Source organism: Aegilops tauschii, chromosome 2, assembly GCF_002575655.3.
Source record: "Aegilops tauschii subsp. strangulata cultivar AL8/78 chromosome 2, Aet v6.0, whole genome shotgun sequence".
In the NCBI taxonomy this organism is placed as follows: domain Eukaryota; kingdom Viridiplantae; phylum Streptophyta; class Magnoliopsida; order Poales; family Poaceae; genus Aegilops; species Aegilops tauschii.
Genome location: NC_053036.3, coordinates 105,716,268 through 105,729,450, shown reverse-complemented (window position 1 = coordinate 105,729,450; position 13,183 = coordinate 105,716,268). Strand labels below are relative to the sequence as shown.

At 45.6% G+C, this 13,183-nt stretch overlaps 2 protein-coding genes across 2 annotated transcripts; both read right to left on the bottom strand.

Annotated features, from left to right (window-relative positions):
* Positions 1 to 9,431: 9,431 nt before the first annotated feature.
* Positions 9,432 to 9,830, bottom strand: LOC109735311 (dirigent protein 5-like). The gene has a single exon (XM_020294518.2). The coding sequence runs from the start codon at positions 9,828 to 9,830 to the stop codon at positions 9,432 to 9,434; it is 399 nt and encodes a 132-aa protein (XP_020150107.2).
* Positions 9,831 to 11,121: 1,291 nt separating this feature from the next.
* Positions 11,122 to 12,285, bottom strand: LOC109735313 (dirigent protein 5). Its single transcript, XM_020294520.4, has one exon. The coding sequence runs from the start codon at positions 12,066 to 12,068 to the stop codon at positions 11,469 to 11,471; it is 600 nt and encodes a 199-aa protein (XP_020150109.1). The 5' UTR covers positions 12,069 to 12,285; the 3' UTR covers positions 11,122 to 11,468.
* Between the last annotated feature and the right edge of the window lie 898 nt (positions 12,286 to 13,183).

Below are 13,183 nucleotides of genomic sequence, written 5' to 3'. Positions count from 1 at the left end.
ACATATTGGATCTAATGGAGCTTGTCCAATCTGCCATCAAGCTGCTGAGGATGTTCGGCACCTCCTGTTCGAATGTACGCATGCCAAGGAGTTGTGGAGCAAGCTGGGAATGCTCGATACTATTAATGAAGCTATCATCGTTGACCATTCAGGCTCGGCCATTATGGAATATCTATTGCTACTACCGGCAATGTTGTCACATATAAAACCACAATTGGATATGAAGCAGATTCTTGCTGTAGGGTGTTGGTACTTATGGTGGATCAGAAGGCAAATTACTCACGATGAAGCTACTCCACCCCCTACAAGATGGCCCGTTTCTGTTTTAGCAATTGCGAGTAATTACCAACATTCGTGTGTGCGGAAGCCTGAAGGAGGAGAACATAAATGGGTCAGACCCGAGCCAAAATTCATCAAACTTAATGTTGACACAGCATATCATGAAGATGAGGGTGCTGGTGCTCCTTCTGCAGTTCTAAGGGATGGACATGGTAATCTGTGTTGGGAATCGTAGCATAATTTAAAATTTTCCTACGTTCACCAAGATGCATCTATGGAGTCTACTAGCAACGAGGGGAAAGGAGTGCATCTACATACCCTTGTAGATCGCGAGCGGAAGCGTTCCAATGAACGTGGATGACGGAGTCGTACTCGCCGTGATCCAAATCACCGATGACCGAGTGCCAAACGGACGGCACCTCCGCGTTCAACACACGTACGGTGCAGCGACGTTTCCTCCTTCTTGATCCAGCAAGGGGGGAGGAGAGGTTGATGGAGATCCAACAGCACGACGGCGTGGTGGTGGATGTAGCGGGTTTCCGGCAGGGCTTCGCCAAGCTTCTGCGAGAGAGAGAGAGAGTTGTTGCAGGGGAGGAGGGAGGCGCCCAAGGCTGTGGGTTGCTGCCCTCCCTCCCCCCACTATTTATAGGACCCCTGGGGGGCGCCAGCCCTTGGGAGATCAGATCTCCAAGGGGGGCGGCGGCCAAGTGGGGGGGAAGGGGTGCCTTGCCCCCCAAGGCAAGGGCGAAGCTCCCCCCCAGGGTTCCCAACCCTAGGCGCATGGGGGGAGGCCCAAGGGGGGCGCCCCAGCCCACTAAGGGCTGGTTCCCTTCCACTTTCAGCCCACGGGGCCCTCCGGGATAGGTGGCCCCACCCGGTGGACCCCCGGGACCCTTCCGGTGGTCCCGGTACAATACCGGTAACCCCCGAAACTTTCCCGGTGGCCGAAACTTGACTTCCTATATATAATTCTTCACCTCCGGACCATTCCGGAGCCTCTCGTGATGTCCGGGATCTCATCCGGGACTCCGAACAACTTTCGGGTTTCCGCATACATATATCTCTACAACCCTAGCGTCACCGGACCTTAAGTGTGTAGACCCTACGGGTTCGGGAGACATGCAGACATGACCGAGACGCCTCTCCGGTCAATAACCAACAGCGGGATCTGGATACCCATGTTGGCTCCCACATGTTCCACGATGATCTCATCGGATGAACCACGGTGTCGAGGATTCAATCAATCCGTATGCAATTCCCTTTGTCAATCGGTATGTTACTTGCCCGAGATTCGATCGTCGGTATCCCAATACCTTGTTCAATCTCGTTACCGGCAAGTCTCTTTACTCGTACCGCAATGCATGATCCCGTGACTAACGCCTTAGTCACATTGAGCTCATTATGATGATGCATTACCGAGTGGGCCCAGAGATACCTCTCCGTCACACGGAGTGACAAATCCCAGTCTCGATCCGTGCCAACCCAACAGACACTTTCGGAGATACCCGTAGTGCACCTTTATAGTCACCCAGTTACGTTGTGATGTTTGGCACACCCAAAGCACTCCTACGGTATCCGGGAGTTGCACGATCTCATGGTCTAAGGAAAAGATACTTGACATTGGAAAAGCTCTAGCAAACGAAACTACACGATCTTTTATGCTATGCTTAGGATTGGGTCTTGTCCATCACATCATTCTCCTAATGATGTGATCCCGTTATCAATGACATCCAATGTCCATAGTCAGGAAACCATGACTATCTGTTGATCAACGAGCTAGTCAACTAGAGGCTTACTAGGGACAGGTTGTGGTCTATGTATTCACACATGTATTACGATTTCCGGACAATACAATTATAGCATGAATAATAGACAATTACCATGAACAAAGAAATATAATAATAACCATTTATTATTGCCTCGAGGGCATATTTCCAACAGTCTCCCACTTGCACTAGAGTCAATAATCTAGTTCACATCACCATGTGATTAACACTCACTGGTCACATCACCATGTGACCAACATCTAAAGAGTTTACTAGAGTCAACAATCTAGTTCACATCACTATGTGATTATCACTCAATGTGTTCTGGTTTGGTCATGTTATGCTTGTGAGAGAGGTTATTAGTCAACGGGTCTGAACCTTTCAGAACCGTGTGCTTTACGAATATCTATGTCATCTTTGTGGATGCTACCACGCGCTATTTGGAGCCATTTCAAATAATTGCTCTACTATACGAATCCGGTTTACTAATCAGAGTCATCCGGATTAGTGTCAAAGTTCGCATCGACGTAACCCTTTACGACGAACTCCTTTCCACGTCCATAATCGAGAAAATTCCTTAATCCACTAGGTACTAAGGATAAGTTCGACCGCTGTCACGAGATCCTTTCCCGGATCACCATTGTACCCTCTTGACCAACTCATGGCAAGGCACACTACATGTGCGGTACACAGCATAGCATACCATAGAGCCTATGTCTAAAGCATAGGGGACGACCTTCGTCCTTTCTCTATCTTCTGCTGTGGTCAGGTCTTGAGTCTCACTCAATACTCACACCTTGTAACACAGCCAAGAACTCCTTCTTTGCTGATCTATTTTGAACTCTTTCAAAATCATGTCAAGGTGTGCTGTCTTTTGGAAGTATCATCAGGCGTCTTGATCTATCTCTATGGATCTTGATGCCCAATGTGTAAGCAGCTTTATCCAGGTCTTCCTTTGAAAAACTCCTTTCAAACAACCCTTTATGCTTTCCAGAAATTTTACATCATTTCGGATCAACAATATGTCATTCACATATACTTATCAGAAATGTTGTAGCGCTCCCACTCACTTTATTGTAAATACAAGTTTCTAACAAACTTTGTATAAACCCAAAAACTTTGATCACTCCATCAAAGCGTATATTCTGACTCCGAGATGCTTGCTCTAATCCATGGAAGGATCGCTGGAGCTAGCATACCTTTTAGCATCCTTAGGATCGACAAAACCTTTCTGATTGTATCACATACAACCTTTCCTTACGAAAACTGGTAAGGAAACTTGTTTTGACATCCATCTGCCAGATTTCATAAATGTAGCTAATGCTAACATGATTCCGACGGACCTAAGCATCGCTACGGATGAGAAAAACTCATCGTAGTCAACTCCTTGAACTTGTGAAAATACTCTTTGCCACAAGTCGAGCTTCATAGATGGTAACATTACCGTCCATGTCCGTCTTCTTCTTAAAGATCCATTTATCTCAATGGCTTGCCGATCATCGGGCAAGTTCACCAAAGTCCATGCTTTGTTCTGATACATGGATTCTATCTCGGATTTCATGGCCTCGAGCCATTCGTCGGAATATGGGCCCACCATCGCTTCTCCATAGCTCGTAGGTTCATTGTTGTCTAGCAACATGACTTCCAAGACAGGATCACGCATTACTCTGAAGTAGTGCGCATCCTCGTCGTCCTACGAGGTTTGGTAGTGACTTGATCCGAAGTTTCATGATCACTATCATAAGCTTCCACTTCAATTGGTGTAGGTGCCACAGGAACAATTTCCTGTGCCCTGCTACACACTAGTTGAAGCGACGGTTCAATAACCTTATCAAGTCTCCACCATACTCCCACTCAATTCTTTCGAGAGAAACTTTTCCTCGAGAAAGGACTCGTTTCTAGAAGCAATTACTTTTGCTTGCAGATCTGAAATAGGAGGTATACCCAACTGTTTTTGGGTATTCTATGAAGATGCATTTATCCGCTTTGGGTTCGAGCTTATCAGCCTGAAACTTTTTCACATAAGCATCGCAGCCCCAAACTTTTAAGAAACGACAACTTAGGTTTCTATAAACGGTGTCGTCTCAACGGATTTGCGTGGTGCCCCTTTTAAAGTGAATGCGGTTGTCTCTAATGCCTAACCCATAAACGATAGTGGTAATTTGATAAGAAACATCATGGTATGCACCATATCCAATAGGGTGCAGTTATGATGTTCGGACACACCATCACACTATGGTGTTCCAGGCGGTATTAATTGTGAAACACTTTCCACAATGTCTCAATTGTGTGCCAAACTCGTATCTCAGATACTCATCTCTATGATCATATCACAGACATTTTATCCTCTTGTCACGACGATCTTCAATTTCACTCTGAAATTACTTGAACCTTTCAATAATTCAGACTAGTGTTTCATCAAGTAAATACACTTAGCATCTACTCAAATCATCTGTGAAGTAAGAACATAACGATATCCACTGCATGCCTCAGCACTCATTGGATTGCATACATCAAAATGTATTACTTCCAATAAGTTGCTCTCTTGTTCCATTTTACTGAAAACGAGGCCTTTCAGTCATCTTGCCCATGTGGTATGATTTGCATGTCTCAAGTGATTCAAAATCAAGTGAGTCCAAACGATCCATCTGCATGGAGTTTCTTCATGCATATATACCAATAGACATGGTTCGCATGTCTCAATCTTTTCAAAAACGACTGAGTCCAAAGATCCATCTACATGGAGCTTCTTCATGCGTTCTATACCAATATGACTCAAATTGCAGTGCCACAAGTATGTGGTACTATCATTACTATCTTATATCTTTTGGCATGAACATGTGTATCACTACGATCGAGATTCATTTTAGGTGCAAGACCATTGAAGGTATTATTCAAGTAAACAGAGTAACCATTATTCTCCTTAAATGAATAACCGTTTTGCGGTAAACATAATCCAATCATGTTCAACGCAAACACCAAATCTCGATGGTAGAGGGAGCATGCGATGCTTGATCACATCAACCTTGGAAACACTTCCAACACATATCGTCATCTCACCTTTAGCTAGTCTCCATTTATTCCGCAGCTTTTATTTCGAGTTACTAACACTTAGCAACCGAACCGGTATCTAATACCCTGGTGCTGCTAGGAGTACTAGTAAAGTACACATTCATATAACGTATATCCAATATACTTCTGTCGACCTTGCCTGCCTTCTCATCTACCAAGTATCTAGGGTAGTACTGCTTCAGTGACCGTTCCTCTCATTACAGAAGCACTTAGTCTCGGGTTTGGGTTCAACCTTGGGATTCTTCACTAGAGCAGCAAACGATTTGTTGTTTCATGAAGTATCCCTTTTGCCCTTGCCCTTCTAGAAACTAGTGGTTTTACTAACCATCAACAATTGATGCTCCTTCTTGATTTCTACTTTCACGGTGTCAAACATCGCGAATAGCTCAAGGATCATCATAACTATCCTTGATATGTTATAGTTCATCACGAAGCTCTACTAGCTTGGTGGCAGTGACTATGGAGAACTATCACTATCTCATATGGAAGATTAACTCCCACTCGATTCAAGCGATTGTGGTACTCAGACAATCTGAGCACACGCTCAACGATTGAGCTTTTCTCCCTTAGTTTGCAGGCTTAAGAAACTTGTCAGAGGTCTCATACCTCTTGACGTGGGCACTAGTCTGAAATCCCAATTTCAGTCTTCGGAACATCTCACATGTTCTGTGACGTTTCAAAAACATCTTTGGTGCCACAATTCTAAACCGCACCAAACTATCACGTAGTCATCAAAACGTGTATGTCAGATGTTTCGTAACATCTACAGACGACGCTGAGGTTCAGCACACCGAGCGGTGCATTAAGGACATAAGCCTTCTGTGCAGTAATGAGGACAATCCTTAGTTTACGGACCCAGTCCGCATAATTGCTACTACCAACTTTCAACTAAATTTTCTCTAGGAACATATTTTAACCAGTAGAACTAAAGCGCAAGCTATGACATAATGTGCAAATACCTTTTTGACTATGTTCATGATAATGAAGTTCATCTGATTATGAACTCCCACTCAGATAGACATCCCTCTAGTCATCTAAGTGAAACATGATCCGAGTTTAACTAGGCCGTGTCCGATCATCACGTGAGACGGACTAGTCAAGATCGGTGAACATCTCCATGCTGATCGTATCTTCTATACGACTCATGCTCGACCTTTCGGTCCTCCGTGTTCCGAGGCCATGTCTGTACATGCTAGGCTCGTCAAGTCAACCTAAGTGTATTGCGTGTGTTCCGAGGCCATGTCTGTGCATGCTAGGCTCGTCAACACCCGTTGTATTCGAACGTTAGAATCTATCACACCCGATCATCACGTGGTGCTTCGAAACAACGAACCTTCGCAACGGTGCACAGTTAGGGTGAACACTTTCTTGAAATTATTATAAGGGATCATCTTACTTACTACCGTCGTTCTAAGCAAATAAGATGCAAAACATGATAAACATCACATGCAATCAAATAGTGACATGATATGGCCAATATCATTTGCTCCTTTGATCTCCATCTTCAGGGCACCATGATCATCTTCGTCACCGGCATGACACCATGTTCTCCATCATCATGATCTCCATCATTGTGTCTTCATGAAGTCGTCACGCCAACGATTACTTCTACTTCTATGGCTAACGCGTTTAGCAACAAAGTAAAGTAATTTACATGGCGTTATTCAATGACACGCAGGTCATGCAAAATAATAAAGACAACTCCTATGGCTCCTGCCGGTTGTCATACTCATCGACATGCAAGTCGTGATTCCTATTACAAGAATATGATCAATCTCATACATCACATATATCATTCATCACATCTTCTGGCCATATCACATCACATAGCACTTTCTGCAAAAACAAGTTAGACGTCCTCTAATTGTTGTTGCAAGTTTTTACGTGGTTTGTAGGTTTCTAGCAAGAACGTTTCTTACCTACGTATGACCACAACGTGATTTGCCAATTTCTATTTACCCTTCATAAGGACCCTTTTCATCGAATCCGTTCCGACTAAAGTAGGAGAGACAGACACCCGCTAGCCACCTTATGCAACTTGTGCATGTCAGTCGGTGGAACCTGTCTCACGTAAGTGTACGTGTAAGGTCGGTCCGGGCCGCTTCATCCTACAATGCCGCCGAAACAAGAAAAGACTAGTAGCGGCAAGAAGAATTGGCAAACTCAACGCCCACAACTGCTTTGTGTTCTACTCCTGCATAGTAACTACGCATAGACCTGGCTCATGATGCCACTGTGGGAATCGTAGCATAATTTAAAATTTTCCTATGTTCACCAAGATGCATCTATGGAGTCTACTAGCAACGAGGGGAAAGGAGTGCATCTACATACCCTTGTAGATCGCGAGCGGAAGCGTTCCAATGAACGTGGATGACGGAGTCGTACTCGCCGTGATCCAAATCACCGATGACCGAGTGCCGAACGGACGGCACCTTCGCGTTCAACACACGTACGGTGCAGCGACGTCTCCTCCTTCTTGATCCAGCAAGGGGGGAGGAGAGGTTGATGGAGATCCAACAGCACGACGGCGTGGTGGTGGATGTAGCGGGTTTCCGGCAGGGCTTCGCCAAGCTTCTGCGAGAGAGAGAGAGAGAGAGGTGTTGCAGGGGAGGAGGGAGGCGCCCAAGGCTGTGGGTTGCTGCCCTCCCTCCCCCCCACTATTTATAGGACCCCTGGGGGGCGCCAGCCCTTGGGAGATCAGATCTCCAAGGGGGGCGGCGGCCAAGTGGGGGGGAAGGGGTGCCTTGCCCCCCAAGGCAAGGGGGAAGCTCCCCCCTAGGGTTCCCAACCCTAGGCGCATGGGAGGAGGCCCAAGGGGGGCGCCCCAGCCCACTAAGGGCTGGTTCCCTTCCACTTTCAGCCCACGGGGCCCTCCGGGATAGGTGGCCCCACCCGGTGGACCCCCGGGACCCTTCCGGTGGTCCCGGTACAATACCGGTAACCCCCGAAACTTTCCCTGTGGCCGAAACTTGACTTCCTATATATAATTCTTCACCTCCGGACCATTCCGGAGCCTCTCGTGATGTCCGGGATCTCATCCGGGACTCCGAACAACTTTCGGGTTTCCGCATACATATATCTCTACAATCCTAGCGTCACCGGACCTTAAGTGTGTAGACCCTACGGGTTCGGGAGACATGCAGACATGACCGAGACGCCTCTCCGGTCAATAACCAACAGCGGGATCTGGATACCCATGTTGGCTCCCACATGTTCCACGATGATCTCATCGGATGAACCACGGTGTCGAGGATTCAATCAATCCGTATGCAATTCCCTTTGTCAATCGGTATGTTACTTGCCCGAGATTCGATCGTCGGTATCCCAATACCTTGTTCAATCTCGTTACCGGCAAGTCTCTTTACTCGTACCGCAATGCATGATCCCGTGACTAACGCCTTAGTCACATTGAGCTCATTATGATGATGCATTACCGAGTGGGCCCAGAGATACCTCTCCGTCACACGGAGTGACAAATCCCAGTCTCGATCCGTGCCAACCCAACAAACACTTTTGGAGATACCCGTAGTGCACCTTTATAGTCACCCAGTTACGTTGTGACGTTTGGCACACCCAAAGCACTCCTACGGTATCCGGGAGTTGCACGATCTCATGGTCTAAGGAAAAGATACTTGACATTGGAAAAGCTCTAGCAAACGAAACTACACGATCTTTTATGCTATGCTTAGGATTGGGTCTTGTCCATCACATCATTCTCCTAATGATGTGATCCCGTTATCAATGACATCCAATGTCCATAGTCAGGAAACCATGACTATCTGTTGATCAACGAGCTAGTCAACTAGAGGCTTACTAGGGACAGGTTGTGGTCTATGTATTCACACATGTATTACGATTTCCGGACAATACAATTATAGCATGAATAATAGACAATTACCATGAACAAAGAAATATAATAATAACCATTTATTATTGCCTCTAGGGCATATTTCCAACAATCTGTTGGCGGCTCAATGTGTCTATGTCCCGTATGCTGCAAATGTGGTAACTATGGAGGCAATGGCGATGCGTGATGGATTAATTCTTGCAAACAACTTGGGACTTCACCGTGTAGAAGCGGAGTCAGATTCCCTCATCGTTGTAGATTTCTGCACTGGTGAGTCACGTTGGTGGGATGCTGCTTCAGCAATCTTCGCGGAATGTGTGGATATTAGTGTTTCTATTGGAAAGGTTAAGTTTAAACATTGGTTTCGGTCTGCTAATCAAGCGGCTCATGAGCTAGCTCAGTATTGCTTTTATAATAAGATCTCGAGTAGTTGGTCTGAGGAGCCCCCGGGTTGCCTCATAGCTAAACTAGTGGACGATGTACTGATTATTTGATCTTAATAAAGCTAGCCATGATGGCCTTCCCTCAAAAAAAAAGAAGTAGCTCTCGGTGGCGTCGGTGCGGATCGTCGCGACGCCGCGCGCCATGAAGAAGTCGCCGGTGCCCCCTACGACGGAAAAGTCACGCGTCTCCGCGTCCATGGGATCGGCGCCCATGAGGTTGAGGGTGCCCCTGCATGCCTTCGAGTTGAACACGAGCGAGAAGGAGAACCACCCGCGGTACGATTCCTTCTTGTCGTAGAAGTAGAACCCCTGTGCGCGCGCCGCCGGCTCCTCCTGCCTGACGGGCAGCGCCGTCCGCTCCGTCACCGGGTCGTCGAACACTACCAGCATGCCAAAGAAGGTTTTTTTTGAGAAGGAGGCCATTCCCCGGCCTCTGCATCGAAAAGATGCATACAGCCACTTTAAATTGGGGCAGAATTTCACTTCCCCGGCCTTTGCACCAACTAGGGATGCATACGGCCATTTTAGTATGACTACCAAGATAAACATGATCCTCAGACTTTTTTAAATGAGTATCAAGATATTTTTTGATGAGTGGTTCCACCACACACCAAACTTGATCCTCAATAAATGGGGGAAAACCCCTGTGCATCACCTGTCAATTGCTATAACACGGTGTGTTAACATGTGTTTTTAGTTTCTCAGACCATGAGAGTACTGTAGTCACTTCCTACCATACGGTGGACTTTGGGGTTGCTCAAACGTCATCTGTAACACGGTGGTCATAACGACAACTTACATGTTAATCAGAAAGTTTGACAAGGGACTAGATAGCTCGAGAGTGGGATTTGCTCCTCCGACGATGGAGAGATATTCTTAGGGCCGTCTCGATGTGACGGCATCCATCATTGTCTGGCCAGACACAGGTGACTATGTCATGGGGATGGCAGAACACTTCAACGAGAAAGAAGAACAAAACCGGCAACAAGAATGATGGTATAGTGAGCATGTGCATGACTCAAGAGGATACCGAGAGACACCTCGAGTTTTTTAAAGTATCGTGAAGCAAAGGGAACATCACATGATAATCAAATGTTCACTCGAATATCATTCATGTAATCATAGGGATCGATATGGACGACCACGGTTCCGCTATCGGTCATTGAGCGAAGGAGTTTCATTCATGTATATGATTTACCGAACTTATAGGGTCCCAAGCTTAAGGTAATCACGATCTTCTGAGTGTTAGTAGGACGAGAGTATCGAGGATTTATTTGTGGAATAGTTTCGTAAGGAACCGGAAGCGTTTCGGGATCACCGGAAGGGTTTTGGAGTTTATCGGGCAATACAGGATATTATCGATAAATAATATATAGGTGGAAAATATTTTCGGTGAAGTTAAATTAATAATAAAAGGCTCCTTAGTTAGTATAACCAATCATAAATTAGTATCTATACTACAGATTTGCACGAACTACTGATTAGTATCTTAGTTAGTATAACCAATCATAAATTATTATTATATTAATTTTACATATATTAAAGGCAAGACTCAAGATATATTAGGAGTAGTTGAATCATATCTCCCTTTTCTTCCACATCTTGTTCCACCTCATAGGCCTGATTAGTACGAAACATGTTTATCCATCTTTCCTCCCTAATGTCGCTAGACTTTTGAGTGGCTAGTGTTTTTTTTTTTTTGCATCGTCTAGCTGTTGCATCTCGTAGGCCTGCTAATTAAGGGGGAGTATTTGTAGTATGTATATATTATCCGCATTTCTCATCAGTTTGGTACATCAAACATGCATAAACAATAACAACAATGTGAAATTTAAACTCTCGTCACATGATACAGAATCGAGATGCCCATGCATCCAAGAATTAACAACAACACAACAACTCACATCGAATCATACACGAAGGACACAAAAAGCACATGCGCCCATGCATGCACGCAACTCACCATACAAAGAAAAACAACAGCACCAACATCACTCCTTGATCCTTACCGGCACACGCGGACGTGCATGTTATAACCATGCATATTGATAACTTATCAGATTAGACGTAGCACTCGTAGAGCTTGATGTCCATCTTGAGGCGGAAGTAGAAGTAGCCTTCGGTGGCGTCGGTGTGGATCGTCGCGACGCCGCGCGCCATGAAGAAGTCGCCGGTGCCCCCGACGACGGAAAAGTCACGCGTCTCCGCGTCCATGGGATCGGCGCCCATGAGGTTGAGGGTGCCCCTGCATGCCTTTGAGTTGAACACGAGCGAGAAGGAGAACCACCCGCTGTACGACTCCTTCTTGTCGTAGAAGTAGAACCCCTGCGCGCGCGCCGCCGGCTCCTCCTGCCCGATGGGCAGCGCCGTCCCCTCCGTCACCGGGTCGTCGAACACCACCAGCATGCCGAAGAAGGTGCCGTTGCTCCAGTGCGTTGTGCTCAGGTCCGTCGGCTTGGTCGCCGGCGCCGCCGTCGCGTTGGCACTGTTGTTGACACCGTTGTAGAGGATGTCGTGGAGGTAGAGCGTCATCTTCTTGCACGGCTCGTCAGGGCTGCTGGAGATGTGCCTCCTACGGCTGTCGGCGGTGGCTCCTGCCAAGCCTAAGCCGAGCAGAAACATCACGAGCACGATCTTGCAAGATGCCGTGAGGCCTTGCATTTTTGTGAGTGCAACCCTCACTGAGCTTAAGTTACCAATGAGCTAGCCGAAGAGCACTATCGACAATCTCGAGTGATTAGCTCGTGAACTTGTGGCCTCGTGGGGATATATATTTTGCTGCTGCTTCTGCTGTTGTGTTGATTGGTGACTTGAGCATGCTATTTATAGAGCAGGAATCGATGCTATGATTGGTCTGATTAAGGCCTTGTACAATGGGAGGTGCTTAGGAGAGATGCTTAAAGAAATAAACCAAGATTTTCTTAAGCACCGGTGCTTATTTGTATAGGGTAGACGCTTAACTAAGCGTCTCTCCTATGAAAATAGGCGCCGGTGCTTCAGATAAACCCGGTTTATTTTTCTAAGCACCTTCATAAGCATCTCTCATTGTACAAGGCCTAAGTGGAATTGGCCGGAGAGTGAAATGGACACAAGTTGATTGGTTGAGCAGAAAGTGCGAGCGCGCATGGTTGGTTGAGCAGAAAGTTTTGTTGCAACGTGCTCCATGCTGCACAAACTTATGATAGAATATTATGTCTTGGAATGACCCCAGTATCGCATTTATAAAAACCCTACTTAATTTGTCATGCAACTGTCTAAACCAATTTTATGAGCTGAGTCTGGAGTATGTTTTTTTTCCAAACAATGTGTTGTGTACATACAAAGTTGGTGCATTTACAAAGCCTGAGTGGAGACATGAGCATATGAATGGCAGGAGAGGTGTAGTTGGCCTCGGTAATATTTAGTGATATTTCTAGACAAGGTGAGAGGGGAATATGAAAGATAAGAATGAAACATACAAACATGCATTCTAAAGTTCTAATATATTCATAGCAAAATTCTAACATATAGCAATTGCAACATTAATAAAAAAATTATAAGATGTGTAACACAATTCCAACTGCAGTATTCAGAGCAAAACAACACGAAGGTATATAGCATTCAATAACATTCATAGCAGTAAAATATATGATTCATACCACAATTCTTATTAAAACATTCATACCAAAATATTACATGACTCTATACACCACATAGCATAATATGCATATCAAACTATTAGAAGATGCATATGAAAATTCTAATTGCAATACTCATAGCAAAAAATAATACAAAGA

Bases quoted from the DNA above. Each gene is read 5' to 3' on its own strand.
- LOC109735311 (XM_020294518.2), bottom strand. From the start codon at position 9,830: ATGGCCTCCTTCTCAAAAAAAACCTTCTTTGGCATGCTGGTAGTGTTC.
- LOC109735313 (XM_020294520.4), bottom strand. From the start codon at position 12,068: ATGCAAGGCCTCACGGCATCTTGCAAGATCGTGCTCGTGATGTTTCTG.